The sequence below is a fragment of the Pseudomyrmex gracilis genome, unplaced genomic scaffold (assembly GCF_002006095.1).
Source record: "Pseudomyrmex gracilis isolate BER0280 unplaced genomic scaffold, ASM200609v1 scaffold_368, whole genome shotgun sequence".
Lineage (NCBI taxonomy): Eukaryota > Metazoa > Arthropoda > Insecta > Hymenoptera > Formicidae > Pseudomyrmex > Pseudomyrmex gracilis.
The window spans coordinates 79,864-95,590 of NW_018020952.1; the positions used below are offsets into that span (position 1 = coordinate 79,864).

The 15,727-nt window shown below is 32.2% G+C and overlaps 3 protein-coding genes and 1 long non-coding RNA gene across 7 annotated transcripts; 2 read left to right on the forward strand and 2 right to left on the reverse strand.

The window, feature by feature from the left end:
• Window positions 1–2,848: 2,848 nt before the first annotated feature.
• Window positions 2,849–5,336, reverse strand: LOC109860322 (jerky protein homolog-like). The gene is made up of 2 exons (XM_020439329.1): window positions 3,994–5,336; window positions 2,849–3,892 (listed from the first exon to the last, which is right to left on the reverse strand). Exons 1-2 carry the CDS (start codon window positions 4,987–4,989, stop codon window positions 3,485–3,487), a joined length of 1,404 nt encoding a protein of 467 aa, XP_020294918.1. The 5' UTR covers window positions 4,990–5,336; the 3' UTR covers window positions 2,849–3,484.
• A 2-nt stretch (window positions 5,337–5,338) lies between these two features.
• On the forward strand, window positions 5,339–6,029 carry LOC109860324. Its single transcript, XR_002250808.1, has 3 exons — window positions 5,339–5,443; window positions 5,513–5,795; window positions 5,963–6,029. It is a non-coding gene; the product is annotated as an uncharacterized LOC109860324 (long non-coding RNA).
• A 1,883-nt stretch (window positions 6,030–7,912) lies between these two features.
• On the reverse strand, window positions 7,913–12,166 carry LOC109860323 (nuclear distribution protein nudE-like 1-A). 3 transcript variants are annotated; one of them, XM_020439331.1, is made up of 7 exons: window positions 11,640–12,157; window positions 11,087–11,377; window positions 10,854–10,990; window positions 10,609–10,791; window positions 10,356–10,468; window positions 9,276–9,346; window positions 7,913–8,357 (listed from the first exon to the last, which is right to left on the reverse strand). In XM_020439331.1, exons 1-7 carry the CDS (start codon window positions 11,723–11,725, stop codon window positions 8,300–8,302), a joined length of 939 nt encoding a protein of 312 aa, XP_020294920.1. In that variant the 5' UTR covers window positions 11,726–12,157; the 3' UTR covers window positions 7,913–8,299. The 3 variants fall into 3 exon arrangements, with proteins under 3 accessions (XP_020294920.1, XP_020294921.1, XP_020294919.1); XM_020439330.1 differs by lacking the exon at window positions 7,913–8,357 and adding an exon at window positions 9,721–9,974 and having other exon boundaries at window positions 11,640–12,166; XM_020439332.1 differs by lacking the exon at window positions 7,913–8,357 and having other exon boundaries at window positions 9,272–9,346; window positions 11,640–12,158.
• Window positions 12,167–12,304: 138 nt separating this feature from the next.
• On the forward strand, window positions 12,305–15,423 carry LOC109860321 (protein-cysteine N-palmitoyltransferase HHAT). 2 transcript variants are annotated; one of them, XM_020439326.1, is made up of 7 exons: window positions 12,305–12,876; window positions 13,397–13,581; window positions 13,694–14,104; window positions 14,208–14,348; window positions 14,416–14,633; window positions 14,762–15,102; window positions 15,258–15,423. In XM_020439326.1, the coding sequence occupies exons 1-7, from the start codon at window positions 12,768–12,770 to the stop codon at window positions 15,359–15,361; spliced, it is 1,509 nt and encodes a 502-aa protein (XP_020294915.1). In that variant the 5' UTR covers window positions 12,305–12,767; the 3' UTR covers window positions 15,362–15,423. The 2 variants fall into 2 exon arrangements, with proteins under 2 accessions (XP_020294915.1, XP_020294916.1); XM_020439327.1 differs by having other exon boundaries at window positions 14,762–14,931.
• Window positions 15,424–15,727: the final 304 nt, after the last annotated feature.

Sequence of the window (15,727 nt, forward strand, 5' to 3'; positions counted from 1 at the left end):
ATTGCCATACAATCTCTCGTATACAGGTAGAAGGAGTAAAACTGAGTCGAAAAGTCCTGAACCATTTTTTTCTATTATTTATAATAAAGGAGTAATTATTGAGCACTCACACACACCAGGCGCGCGGCTCACTGACGTGCGCCTGGCTAAAGGTCTGCGCTGATTGGCCTGATTTACTCAATAATTACTCCTTTATTATAAATAATAGAAAAAAATGGTTCAGGACTTTTCGACTCAGTTTTACTCCTTCTACCTGCCTACAAGAGATTCTACGGCAATTCTGGGACACCCTGTATATGGTGCGTACGACGTTGTTAAGTCTCCGCAACGTCCCACCACTTACGACTTCCATGCTCTGCACAATCAGCCAAATTCCAAACTTTACATTGCTCTTATTCAATAACTAAACGATAAACAACTTTTTTTCTTTTTTTTATTATATTCTTATAGACATTTTACATTATATATTAGTTTTTTAACAAATTCCTAAGAAAATTTTCGGAGATAGTGCTATAATTGTCACTTCGGCAAGATATACGTATTACGTATTAAAAGTTGAAACTTTGAAGGCAAGTAACTCGAATTTGAGACGATAAAAGTCATAAAAATTTTAACCACATGTAGATAAGACTTATACTAACATGCGGTTAAAATTTCAAGACATTCCTATGAAACTCGTTTTTGAGAACAACTACCTTAAGGTTTGGAACGTTTTTAAAACATGACAAAAGATTTTGAAACTTGAAAATTTTGTTCTTGGCCATAAAAAAAAATTTTACAAATTTTTTCAATATTTGTTTCATGGAAAATTCCGAGAAAATCGTTGTTAAAAACTCGATAATTCCAGACTTTCAACATGTGTTCTTATAGGACTCATATTTTAACAGACAAAAAAAGTAAGATGAAAATGACAGTTATTTGAAAAAATTTGTACTGATAGATTAAGAACTTAGGAATCACTGTGCAAAAAATAAAAGGAACCTTTCTATGCAATTAAAGACAAAAATAATTATTAAAACACCAAAAACGGCGATTTTGAGTTATGAAGAAAACGTGGCAACAGCACACATGGCATCAGCTGATTTCAAAAATAGCAATATAGGAATATTACATATATGCTTGTTCTGCTGAACAATACGCTCATAGACGTATAATATATAGACTGCGCGTTCCCTACCTTTGCCATGTTAAGAAAATGTCTTCAACGTTGAGAGAGAGACAGCTGATGTTGAATAGTAGCCTCATCTTTGTCTAGCGAAGTAGTGGGGTAAATGATAGACAGAGAAAGAGTTACTATTTAAAGTATGTTGTCTCTCTCAACGTTGAAGACATCTTTTCAGCCAAACGCGCAGTCTATATATTATACGTCTATGAGTACGCTACGTAGTAAAGCCTCTTGCACAATGGACGGAATAGCGATAGCGATAGAAATAACAAAAGTTTTAAAGAGTTTATATTTAAAAATAAAGGTAGGAACAGCGGAATCTAACATACAAAACTACACATGTATCAATGCAGATCAGAAAATCGGAATAAGCAATAGCGATAAAATTTCCGACACAAGTTGGAATTTTGTGTTAAAAACTGTGTTATTTCTATCGCTATCGCTATTCCTTCCATTGTGCAAGGGGCTTAAATCATCAAAAGTTCCAACGTAACCGTCGTCACGGAAATATCGTTTCTCGGTCTTCTTCAGTCGACAACATAATTTTTTGATTTTTAGCAAAGCAAAGCATAGCGTATGTTTTGCTGTAGTAGTCTTTGTATATTCTTTATATTCTAGAATGGCGTATGGACTAGGGCTGCGGTTATTCGAATAAATAAGAATCCGGATATCCGGATAGTGACGTCATCGATTATTCGTAATCCGGATACTTCGAAGTATCCGGATTTCGAATAGCTGGGGAACGAATATTCGGATATTTGTACACTCCGAATAAAACGGATAGAACAATTCGAATAATGAAGGTCGCATTGTGCAGTCAAACATGTAACTTGCGACATTTCTCCCGTGTCCGACATGATAATGATTGAATTATTTTGTAATTTTATATGACTCAATTCAGAGACAGATTTCATATAATATGTACATATAATTTCTTTATTGTTGTTAATAATCAGTTTTACATCTAAAAAGTTCACAGAGTTATCATGTGTCTCAATAGTGAATTTTAATCTATTATTATAATTATTGAAAGCATTAATAAATTATCAAAGTTATGTTAACTTTGCGTAAGGTTAATTAAATTTTGTATATTTATTTATAATTATACATTTAAATTGTCACTGATTAAAGATCTGAAAATTGAATAAAAAAATTTGACGTAAATATTTAAATAAACTTTTTCAAACACAAACATCTAGTTTTTTGCTTGTATCGGCTTCTTTTTCCTGTATTTACTAACTAACAATTTGTAAATGTGAAAGTTTTGTACAATGAAAAAGCAAAACCGTAAAATAATTAAAAGTAGTACGCACCAAATAAAGAACGACAATCGCACATCTCTCAGCTATAATCAAACTATTATTGATCAAGTTTTAAACTGATAGTAATTAATAAATATACACACGATTTTATATTTACTCACATATGTACCTACATACAATTTCATATTCATATACAGTTATGTGTATAGATGTGCACAATTCTATATACGATTTTATGAAACTTTTAAATATTTATGCATTTAAATTTATAAGTTAATATGTACAAAGAAAAAGTAAAGTTCTTTCTTTATCTTTTATAATATAATATCAGAATTAGAGTAAACTTACTCGTAAATGACAAGTATAAATTCTTGAACAATAAATATCATTATTTTTGTATTTGTAATAGACTTTTTTACTTTTGTGATCACATTTCTGCCTCCGAGTACTGAAAGGTCCCAAGCTAGTTTATACGCTACTGAGTATATCGAAATATCCGGATAATACGGATATTCGAATAACTCGAATAGTACTATTTGTACTATTCGCTGCACGAAGTATCCGGATATTCGAAAACTATCCGTTGATCGAAGTTTATTCGTACATATATATTATATCCGAATATCCGAATCACACTGTTATTCGAATTTAAGCCGCAGCCCTAGTATGGACTAACTTAACTCGGTCCACTGAGCCAATTTTGCACCAAATCTAGTAAATCATCAGCTGATGTCATGTGTGCTGTTGCCACGTTTTCTTCATAATTCAAAATCGCCGTTTTAACAAATTATTTTTGTCTTTAATTGCATAGAAAGGTCCTTTTATTTTTTGCACAGTGATTCCTAAGTTCTTAATCTACCAGTACAAATTTTTTCAAATAACTCACTGGCCGAGCGTCGACTTTGGTCAACAACGCCGAATGTAACTTGTATGCAACTGATGCGACAAAAGGCCGTTAGTGACGCACGTGCATCGTATCGAAGAGATTAGAGTTAGGTTAGGTTTATAAAAATAAAAAAAAAGTAATAAAAAAAGAATGTGTAAAACTTACACAACATTATTTTTGATGATAATAATCTATTAATATTTTAGCATGCGACTGAATAAATTCTGGCTGTATTTCAGCCCATAAACTTAATTTATCAAATAAGTCTTCTAATTCATCTTCTGCTATTTCGCAATGTCGTCGTGATGTTATTTCTTCATTGTTTTCACGAATTAATTCAGCTTCCTCGCAATGAGAAATCCAATCGTTCACTTCGTCGAAAGAATAATTTTCAATTTGTTCTTCTTTTATTTCTACTTTTTCTTTTATTTCTATGTTCCGCCGCTCGAGGAGTTGTCGCCACGCGTTGTAAATATTTGTCTGTGATACTGATTCCCAAGCGTCGTGAATTAAATCAATACAATCTTTAATATCGTAGTTAAAATAAAACTCATGGATTCCCCTCGGACATTGAACTACCTATGAAATTAAAGTGATAGAATGATAAAACAATAGAACGATGATTGCAATCGGCTCAGTGAGAAGAACACGTTATGACATGAATAATATTCATTACTTGCCTTTCGAAGTAAGTTGTAACGGAAAGATCTTTTGCATTTTGCAATTACTTCTTGTTCCATCGGTTGCAGAACGGAAGTCGTATTCGGCAAAAACATTATTTCGAAGTGTTCGTTTTCTTCGTCACGAACATTATGATTTTTAAAATTGTTAACTAAGAGAAGAACTTTGCCTGTATTATTATCTCGTAATTGTCGCTGTCTGACGGTCGGTTGAAAATGATTTATATACCAATTGTCAAAAATTTCTTCGTCCATCCGCGCGTTCTTTTGATTTTTGTATACGACAGGTAAATTATTCTCAATATGTTTTAACGCTCGTGGACAAGCATATTTATGTATAAACAATAAGGGTAATTTGTGAGTGCCCGTGGAATTTGCGCAAAATCCTATACTCACACGATCCTTTTTCTCTTTGTTACCTTCCATTCGTTTTGTGCGATCCAATGTCTTCCGCGGAAGATTTTTCCATAATAAACCCGATTCGCTCATGTTATATATATTATTTGCATTGATATTTTCTTGTTCTATTTTTCTCGCCAGTTCTTCAATAAATTGCTCCGCGGCGATTTTATCGGCGTCAACTTGCTCATCGTGAGTATGAACCAAATGAATGTTGTATCTTTTTTTAAATCGCCATAACCAACCGTGGCTCGCAGTGAATTTTGTTGAAATTCCAAATTCTCGATGCAACTCTAATGCTTTTTGCTGTAAAATATTATCCGTTAGTGTGTCACCTAACGCACGTCTTTCCAAGATCCACGTATTTAAGCGAATGTTAATCTCTTCAACGGGAGACGTACGGATTCTTTTCATTTCTTTTAAATTTCCAGTTTCCGCAAGTTGTTGAATTTGTAATGCATTTGTGCGATATTTGTTAATGCATCTTTTGCTCAAGCCATACTCGTTGGCCAAGTCGCTTACACTAACACCATTTTGTAATTTTTGAATAATTTCTAATCGTTCCTTCACTGTGGTATCTTTTCTCGAACCAGGCATTTCACTTCGCGCACGTACACGTAAATTAAATAGAGACTCGTTCGAATAGACGATACGACCAGTTAGGCAGATCAGATTCGACTGACCGCAAAAGTTACCGAGAGGACAAGCGGGAAAGTTTGTGAGAGCCTGATTCCGAGAATCACAGCGATACACATTTAGTTTTTCATTAATCTTCGCAATTATCCCTCAGTATTGTTCACAAAGTCATCCCCACCAATTCCTGGAAGTGCGAAACTTCGGCAAAGCACCAGGAATTGGTAGGGATGAGAACAATACTTTGCATTATGTATTTCACTCACACTCAATGGTTCTCGTTCTCGCTTTTGCCTACGATGCGGTCGAGCCAATCAGAGATAACAGCCGGCAATTTTCTCGGAACAATATCTCCCTCCCTCGATAGTATTCACGTCGCTGAACCGAGCATGCCGACACACATTAGCGAGGAACTGCTGTATATACGTTTCCTAATTATAAATAGAACTTTGATTAAATCATGTTTTATATTGAACAAATTTTTCAGTGTCGTAATAATGTGGATTTTCCTGTCTATGATAAAGAGTTAACGTAAAACAAGTTGAATTAACCCTCAAACTGCAAACCAAGGTCATTTGTGTCAGCGCAAAATCTACTTGCGTTTATAACTTACAGACGAGAGAAGGGAGAGCGGTCTGACTCCGTCTTAAAAAAAAGTTGTATAAGAGAGGAATCTAAGGGCCAAATTCAGATCTTCGATACAACTTCGACAGCCACAGTGATAAAACAAAATCTCGAGCGGAGAAGAACGATCCTGATTTGCGGACTACGTATGTATACTTTTATGTATACTTTTTGTACAAATTATATGTATACTTTTTGTACAAATAAGCAAAAAGTTTTTTTGTTTTTTATCTGATTTTCACATAATTTTGCTTAATTTAAAGTGTGATCGTAATATTTTTTAATTAAAACCTTGTTTTTTTTTTTATAATAGTTTCGAAATAGAGCAGCGCTCTTCCGACGAGCTAACTCTGGGTGCTTTGATCAAAAGAACAGATTGACTATTTTGTTATGGTCTAATGTTATTATTTTGAATAAAAATGTTTAAAATAAAAAGTCTTAGTTTTCACTTCAAAAAAACGCCAGCATTTACAAATGTAAAAACCGCGTTTATGTAAAAAATTAAGCATTTAACTTTAATAAAATGCAATAGCATAATTTTTTTTTTGGAAACTGCAACCTTCATTTTTAATTTGAGCACTTTTTTTAATTCGACCAATTTCTCGCAAAGTTACGGTTTTTAAACAAAATTACATTTCATGATCGATTTACTTCGTATAGGTATATTAAAAAATTAAACAAATTATTTTCTTCCAAAATGTTTTAATTGATCTGTAAAGTAGAAGGTTTAAAGATAGTACGATAGTAAATTTTTTCAGAATTTTTCCATAACTTTAACATAGAGAAAATTACAGTGGAACACAAACGACCCTGGTTTGTGAACGGAAGGTGCCAAAAAAACGTTTGCAGTTTGAGAATTAAACGAATATAAATCACATTCGTGCTTTAATCTCAACTTTAATACGACGTAATCGTTGAAAAACAAAATCGATTCAGTTCGCTATACGCACAAAGTTCTCCCAATAGAAAAACATCTTTTCACGAACATAGAAAAAATAGAAGAATATTATGTATATATTTTAAAATTACGCTTGAAGTACATTTTTTTACAAAGCATATACAGTAATTATATTACAGACAAACATATACAGGCAAAGGCTTTTATGCCTTTACATATGAAGTTGCACACTGATAATCTCTTAATAATATCTTAACAGTGAGAAGTACATCTTCGTATGTAAAGATCTTTACCTGTACATTAACTACAGACAGAGAAGAGAAAAATGATAAACACAACATCATAAATTACACTGTATAATATAATATATATTACACGTTAAATTTAAAATATAATCAAATTTAATAAATTATTTATATAATCGTACAATATCACCTATAAAAATGTCAAATTAATTTTTTTTTCTAACAAAATAATGGTACATCATTATTTTATAACTGCTTGCAGTTCATATTTAGTGAAAAGATTGAGGCAAAAAATATAATACGCCAAAAGTCGTACATGTTATCAATTGGTGAATGAGTAACTGAAAAAATATATAAATAAATTCTGTATTCTGATACACTTCTACATGCGATCTCTAAAAAGGTATGTATTTCTTTGAACATCAATAAACATGTATTTAGTTAAAAAATAAAAATAATTATCAAAATATAATATGTTCTACGCGACGCTTAAAAATAAAAATATTCGCTCGTATATTGCCCCAAGTCTTTCACTTCGTATATATGCATATATAATATATTTACAAATTTCTATGCTACTTATATAATTTTAATTATAATTTTTGTATAGCGTGATGTCAGGGAAATTATAAAAACGTTTCGCGATACAATATATATTACTAATTATATTACTGATGAAAAAAAAAGAAAAAGTATATCTATATATATTTTGAACATGTCGATACAACGAGATAAATTTATTATTTTTATTAATCTTTTTCGTTAAATTACATGAAAAATCAATTGTTGTTTCCTACACGGTTATACATTGTTGCGTATGGCGAGCGTATATATGTATACGTAGAATATAGAGTCCCCAATTTTTTTGCTAAAAGATACTACGGTAAAAAAAGTTTCTGGCAAAACTGATAAATAATAAAAATCTTTGACATTTTTTTCCCTCGAGCAGCAGCTTTTGTGATACAAAAGATTTAGAAAATATTCAATAAAGATTTAAAAGATTAAAAAAAGATTTAAAGGATTAAAAAAAATAATTAAATTGAATTATTATACGTCAGAAACGAACAATTATTTGTTTGCGATTATGTTTAATTGTTAACTGCATTTCAAAAATCTTGTACTTCAAAAATTATTACTGAAAATTAAAAAAAAAAAAAAAAATGACAAAAACTTTTATTACACAGCTTTGCGACAAATATTGAGGCACCCTGTTATATGTTATAACGGTGAAACCAGACTATGCGAATTTTCTGTCCACATTATTCAAAAATTTCACACGAATAACAAATAGTTACGTGCATAGTTTGATTACATTTGAAAAAGCTTGTAGATTAAATAGAGAAATTGATCGAAGCCATAAATACAGATATTTTGATCTTACTCGCGAATGTTTATAATAATAAATAACTTAATAACGGAATTGTTGAGAAGAAATTTTGACTAACATTACATTGAAATTGTCTGATGTGCAGATACATAATAGCTGCAACATTATCCTTCAATTTGCTTATAATCGTATGGGGTTGTTGTTTCCTGTGGCTGGGCTTCTGACTTGTCGTCTAAGTCTAATCAAACAAACGCAATAATCTCTTGTTATGGTTTATCTAACGCTAAAAATGTACTAATGAGTAGCTGTTTGCACACTATTTAATAAATATATGCCGTAATAGTTTGAAAGTGTGAGTTATAAGTCTTTCGAGAAGACACAATAAGGATTTATTACACTGTGTGTGCATAAGAATAACAAAAATGTCACTAACTACTCATACAAAAAGAAGCATATAAATATATAGTGGTTCGTATATATATATATATATACATACACATACATGTGTGTGTGTGTGTGTGTAAACAAATAGCAAGCAATATGATACAAAGTCGTGGTATAAGTCTGAGCAAATAAAAATAAGTATAAATAAAGAATTTTATATTGCTAATTTTTTTACACATACAAGTTTTCGAATTTAAAAAAACTGTGTAAATTATTTCATTATTTTGAGAAAAAGTAGCATTATATAATAAATAAACTGCACACACATAAAAAGCCTTATATACATAAATACATTCATACATAAATAAATACGTACGTGTGTTTGCGCGTGCATAGGAAAATCTTGAGGTTGATCATAATAAGCATAACTAATAGAATTATACAGTCAAACCTTGATAATTCGAACCTCTATAAGACGAAAATTTTCTTCATTCCCTTCCGCTCCGCGGAAGGAAAAAGGAAATTTCGATAAGTCGAAACCTCTACAACTCGAGAAGATTTTAGCTCTTCTCTTGAGATTCGAATTATCGAGATTCGACTGTACAACTAATAAGGCACACTAATAAGTACAATTAAATATATCATGTATCCTCTTATATTTTGTGTGTGCGTGTGTAGATACATGATATTTGCTTGTGTGTGAGTACAATGCACAACAAAACAAGAATATAATAACATAATTTATCGTAATTAAAAATGATTGCTGTGTTACCTGTAGAGATCGCGAACGGCTTGATCCTCTCGTAACGCATTTTTACATGTGTTTAGTTTGTTCTCTAACGCCTGTAAGAAAGAATGAATGATTGTACAATATAATTAATTTATATATTAGTTTATATTTCGTATCGATTGTTATAGATGGTATGAGAAATACATCACTAACAAAGTTATAACAAATGTTTCGCACACACAGAATGAGCCGCATTGAGCATTACCAAGCTATTATTATACAATAACAAGCTTCATGTCCAACAAGAACATTGAGACGAAAATAATACGTTAGATCTCGGAAAAATAGCTCGTAAAACTTTATGCGGCCTATCTTTTATATACATATATACACATACGTAACAAAATCGGTAAGAAGCATACAGAGGTAGTTTTTTTCAGGTGAGTGGAAAGTGTTCAGTAATATACAAATAATAAGTCTGACGCACGCAGTGAACCCCAGTTGGGAGCAATAATGAAGAAAAAATCCAACCAAAGACCTCTTTTAAAGAGATGCAAAATAATCTAACGGCGAGAATCAGGAAGATCTGCATGCGGTTGGTCTAGGTTGTTGGCGTATACACTGAGCAGATGCGTGAGATTGGGCTGCTGATAAGTCGGTAGGCGAAGTGGTATTTGATATTTGTCCACTCGGACAAGTGCATTTTATTCTTCTACAGCCCATGCAGACCCATTTGTCAAGCTGCCGAAATATCAGCTACATCACACTATCTACCAACTACTTAAAACGCAAGTCAAGTATGCGATTTATTGTTCATTTATGTGGGAAATATGTACAACTTTCTTATTGTTGCGTGCATTTCACTATGCACGCAATTAGATTCTATTAACTTGCTATATAATTGTTTCCCCATACGAATAAATATGTTTATCACTCAGAATAACTACTGAAATAGTCCATGTGTCAATACAAAATTTCTTAGTATCGTCAAACTTATATACAGCAAGTAAACATACTTTCTGCCACTTGTGCAAAATTAAAGAAAATTACAGGTCATGCTTTAGACTACAAGTCAGCAAATTGTAACAAAAAGATATCGAGATGTATTGCGTATACACTTACCCCAACTTTTCGCATTAGATCACCGATCATATTCATTGCTAATATTCTAGTACGGGGTGGCAATGTTTGATTCATATTATTGTTGTTGTTATTCCCAACCAATCCGTTTCCAACTAGTAAAAGAAAACATGAAAGAAGATCGATGTTACTTATATTTATTATAATCACACAAACAAAACTTGCATAAATCTATTATCATATTTTAATGATTATTCTTTCATTGTAATATAAAAGTATATACAATATATCGTACTTTTTATTGGTGAAGTTGTTGTGTTATTTGTAGGTAGTTGTGTGACTATTTGATTAGCTGGTGAATTTGATTCCAATTCAGCCTGTAGTTTATTGCTGTCAACAATGTTATTACACACTCTTTCAGTAGATTTGTTATTATCCGAATGATGTCGTTCGTGCACTTGTATCTCCTGTTTTAAATCTGAAATTAAAAAACATACCACAGTTATAAAATAATATGCATCGCATAAAAAATAAACCAACCTCTGACTTCATCCATTAGTCTTTGTACTTTGGCTTTAAGGCTTTCTTTCTCATCGAGTTCTGATTCTAGTAACGCATTCTTTTCTATAGCTAAATTAAACTTAGCTTCTATTTCTTCTTCCGTAACTTTATTTATCCTATAAAAAAGAGAACATATATGCTGTTGTTCTTACTACATGACTGATTATTAACTAACAATTTCCAACTTTTATTAAAAGAAAACTACGAAATACCTGTGCGCTCTCTCCAAATCATCATTTTTTTGTTCAAGTTCACGAATGTACTTTAATAAATGTTCCTTCTGTTGCTGCAGATCTTGCGCTTTTCCTTGAAACATAGCACAATCTGTAGATTGCTGATCTAATCGCATTCTTAGCTGTTCAACCTCTGTGGCAAGTCTTGCATTTCTTTGCCTCAATTCTCTGTTTGTCTTTTCTGCCTGTTCTAATGATGTCTCAAGCTCTTTCTCTAACATCTGTGAACTCTCCTGGAATTCCTCTAGTTCACGTTCAACATCTTCTTTCCTATAAGAAGAATAAACAATTGTTTCTGACTCTTGTGTAAAAAAAAAAAGCTATTAGATCAGAAATTTCTAATTAAAATTACTAAATTAATAATCATACTTTGTTACTGTTGTATTAAATTTGTTACCGTATTAAAATCATATACATGTCTACATGTAGAAATCTTGTACACAGAATCCAATTTACTTGATTTATAAAAAACTGTTTCTTGGCAAGTGGTTTTACGTAAACAAAAATTTGCACGATTGAACTACAACCTTACCTTTGATGTATTTGATGAACCATATCTATCCAATATTGAATTTCATCGTCTTTCGATAAAAATTCTGGCGGATCTACTTCCATCATTGTTCCTTCGCAGATTACACTATAATATGCAATATTTTTGTTGTGTTCCAAAGTTCAAGTTAATCTCGAGACACAAACGTTCTGTCTTGTGCGGAACGTGGTGTTTTAATCGATAATTGCTCAATATTGCTTCACTTCCGAAATTTCTCACTTGAATTCAGCTTCGGAAACGGCACTTGCGAAACGTGCCTTCGATGTGTTCTCGGAAACCCGTTTGAGGACAACGATTTGTCGAGAATGTTTGAAGCGAGAAAACACCGATGTCCGTTTTTTTTTCTTTTTTTTTTGGTTACATATAAGAATTTTGTCGCGTCTTTTTTTTTTTTTTTGTACGTAATGTCAGTGCGCAACGCACGGACGAGACGGAACCGTCCTCGTCAGAATGGTTGACAATTTGGAAGACGGGAAAAAAATTCTACCACATACCGTACTATTATGAGTCACACTGGCTGGCGACGAAGACGTACAACAGGTACACATACAACGCAGAAAACTTGAAACACGACTTGAAGGTGCAGTGCCGTAAAGTGCAGCAGTGGAAAACGATAGCGAAAAAACGGGAGAGGGTGGTTGCGGAGAGAGAAAGGAGAAGCGCGCTTTGGTTAAAGCGACTTTTAAAGTTTTGTCTTTGTTTCAACGCGAGCAAGAAGGATAGAATGATGTGTTTAAAGCGCTCGAATCAAATTCAACCTCCGAGTCACGGTTTTATTCGAATAACACGGAATTCAAAAAATTCGATCATTAACTAAACTTTATATTATATTTAACGGACCGAACACTCGTTTTGCGCGTTCGCTCACATACGCGGCTCGAAAGGGATCGAAAAATAGAGTAAAAGACAAGCGGCGACATATGGCATGTTGCCGGAATTTTTTATGCAATCGCGCGCATGCGTTTTAAATTTGTTTTAGGGAAAATTTCTAATGACGCGCGCACATACGTATATTGCGCGTATGTATACTACACGTTGTTATACATGTTGTTGTCGTGCATACATTGTTGCACAAAGCGGCAAATTTAAGTAAACAATGAAAATTTGATAATGAAGAAACTCCTCGTGTGCTTCGACAAATATGAAAGTTACTTGTATATTTTTGTGTGGTCATACGCCGTCATTTACTCCGTGTACGAATTTTCTTTGACAAGAAATTGTAAGTAATCAAATCAACGAATAATATATGAGATTGTAAATATTAAATTGATTCACTTGTATATATATATATATAATAATGAATTTTGGCTATTGAAGCAGTAACACTGTTGTTGGAGTGTATATATTAAAATCCGTTTATTAACAATTAATAGTAAATAGCATGAACGCTTTCGACCCTTGTATTAGGTCCTTTTCAATGACTAGTCGCGATTTCACCTTTGTAAAGTGTTGGTCGGGATGGCTAGTGCGGATATTCTCGATCAGCATTGAGCGACGTATTTTATCTAAGAAATTTAAATGCATTTGAAAAGAACCTAATACAAGGGTCGAAAGCGTTCATGCTATTTACTATTAATTGTTAATAAACGGAGTTTAATACATACACTCCAACAACAGTGTTACTGCTTCAATAGCCAAAATTCATTATTATTTAAAAATTCTTGAAGCTCTATATAATCATCATTACATATATATATATATATATATATATATATATATGTTTTTTTTTTTAATTTCAGATTTTGATGATTATTACGACGAATACGGAGATTTCGATTCCGGATGGACGTGGATCGGAAGAAAGCGAGATATTTCAGATTTAGAGTGGCGTGTGTGGCTTGCGTTAGTATGGAGACTGATACCTTGTGTTCTTGTACATAATTTTGTTAGTCAGTACATCAAAGTCAACAGCAGCAAAACTACAGTGAGACATTTTCTATTTTATTCACACATGTATTTCTTCTGTGTAATAAATTTTATACTAACTTTGTGAACAAAGAGAACAAAAGAAATAATAATCTTATAAATGTTTTCAGGTGTTATGTTGTTGGTACATTTTGTCATCTCTAGCTTTTACCTGTTATCACTTAGGTGTATGGAGTATGTTGTATCTGATTTTGCATCCTACTTGTTTACATATACTGACATGTGTATGCGGCAAGAATTTAATATGGTTTACACATGTTTTATATCTGTTTGTAATACACGTCTTAAAAATACCTGATGGTGCTTTCCAAACCTGGCTGGAGCTCAGTGACGAGCAACATTGCACTTTGACAATTGCAATGTGTTGGACACATTTAAGAAGTATCAGTCACAATATAGATAGCAATGAAAAATATCACTTACACAGTTCATACGGGTTTATTCAGAAATTAGCATATTGTCTATACTTGCCTACATTATTTTTGGGACCACTTACTTTGTATCATGAATTTGTAGACTCTGTATGTAGGTTTTCTTGAAACATCGCACGTTTTATATATGTGTGATGAAATGAATAGAATCTTATGAGAAATTCCATTAATAAATTATATTAACATCTTTCAGATTGATAGATCGCATCATTACTGGACTTGGAAAGAACTGCGAACATTCGCAATAAATTTAAGTAGATGCATATTTTGGTTGTATCTCACTGAACTGTTGTTGCATTTTGTTTACGTAAATGCCATACAATATCATCCACAGGTGATTTTATTATTACCGTTATATTGATATAAAGAGTTTCAAGTATTCTACTGTTTTCTTTTTCCAGGTTGTGCAAAATTTGAATCCTTGGGCATTGTATGGTTTAGGATATAGTATGGGACAATTTTTCCTAAATAAATATGTGGTGATATATGGAACTTGCGGTACTTTGAGTAATCTAGATAACATTAAGGTGCCACCAAAACCGAAGTGCATAGCTAGAATTCATTTGTATTCCGACATGTGGAAGCATTTTGACAGAGGGTTGTACACATTTCTTGTGAAGTAAGTTGTCTTAATTGCAATTAATACGATCAAAATGGATGGATAAAATTGCAGATGTATATTTTAATTCTATGTATTACAAGTAATGTGATTATTATATTAATTGTCTCTATATTTTGTTTTTACAGATATATTTATATTCCTATACAAAAGGCAAACGTGTATTGTGGAAGACTGATTGCATCATTTTTATGTTTCACGTTTGTCTTTCTATGGCACGGATTGGAACTGAATATTTTTACCTGGACATTGTTCAATTTTATTGGACTAACAATTGAAAGTATAGGAAAAACAATAGGTAGAAGCAAACAATTTCGTGAGATACAAAATATGTATCTATCTCCAAGAAATTCCAAGAGACTTCATTGCATGTTATCAAGTCCTCTTTTGGCAATGTCAGCAATATCTAATTTTTATTTCTTTGGTGGACAAATAATCGGAGATATTTTTATACAGAACATACTTTATGGCAAGTTTTTTATTGTAGTCTGTTTTTTATTTTTTTTTATATTTTCTTTTCTGTTTTCTTTTATTCATTCTCTTTCTTTCTCTTCCTTTAATTATAAAATACAAATGTTGCAATATGGAATCGGAAAATTAAAATGTCAAGTTTTGTTCTTTCAGGTTCCTGGAAGGTTCTGCTAAGTCTACTATGTTTTCTTTATTGCTGCTGTCAAGTTTCTACGGACGTTAAAAGCTGGGAATTGCACTGCCTCAGAAAAGCATGAAGAAGAAAAAAATGAATGTGTATGCTAGTTAAAATTAAAAATATTGTAAAAAAACAATTTCTTAAATCCATTTCCAAGAAAATATTAAACAAAATATTGTTTAATTAAAATTATTTGATTTTAAAATCAAATATAATAATACCCAAAACTTTTATGTATAGTCAAATTTTTCTGAAATGTGATGAGAAATACTTGAGAAGTAGAGAGTAATTTTTGGGAAGTCCTGTATTGCAAAACCTCAAGCCTGTGCTATGATACTACGAGTTGCGGCTTTAGGGTTTTACAATAAAGGAAGGATTAACCAATGGTGGAGCAAGCCTGCTTCTATCTAATTGGCAACCGTCAATCGCACAACCCGTACTACGA

Coding starts and splice junctions, on each gene's coding strand:
- LOC109860322 (XM_020439329.1), bottom strand. CDS start 4,989: ATGCCTGGTTCGAGAAAAGATACCACAGTGAAGGAACGATTAGAAATT. Junction 3,893..3,993: donor GTTACAACTTACTTCGAAAG/GCAAGTAATGAA, acceptor TTAATTTCATAG/GTAGTTCAATGTCCGAGGGG.
- LOC109860323 (XM_020439330.1), bottom strand. CDS start 11,725: ATGATGGAAGTAGATCCGCCAGAATTTTTATCGAAAGACGATGAAATT. Junction 11,378..11,639: donor GTTCATCAAATACATCAAAG/GTAAGGTTGTAG, acceptor TTCTTCTTATAG/GAAAGAAGATGTTGAACGTG. Junction 9,975..10,355: donor ATCTAATGCGAAAAGTTGGG/GTAAGTGTATAC, acceptor ATATTTCGGCAG/CTTGACAAATGGGTCTGCAT.
- LOC109860321 (XM_020439326.1), top strand. CDS start 12,768: ATGAAGAAACTCCTCGTGTGCTTCGACAAATATGAAAGTTACTTGTAT. Junction 13,582..13,693: donor TCAACAGCAGCAAAACTACA/GTGAGACATTTT, acceptor AAATGTTTTCAG/GTGTTATGTTGTTGGTACAT. Junction 14,349..14,415: donor CCATACAATATCATCCACAG/GTGATTTTATTA, acceptor TTCTTTTTCCAG/GTTGTGCAAAATTTGAATCC.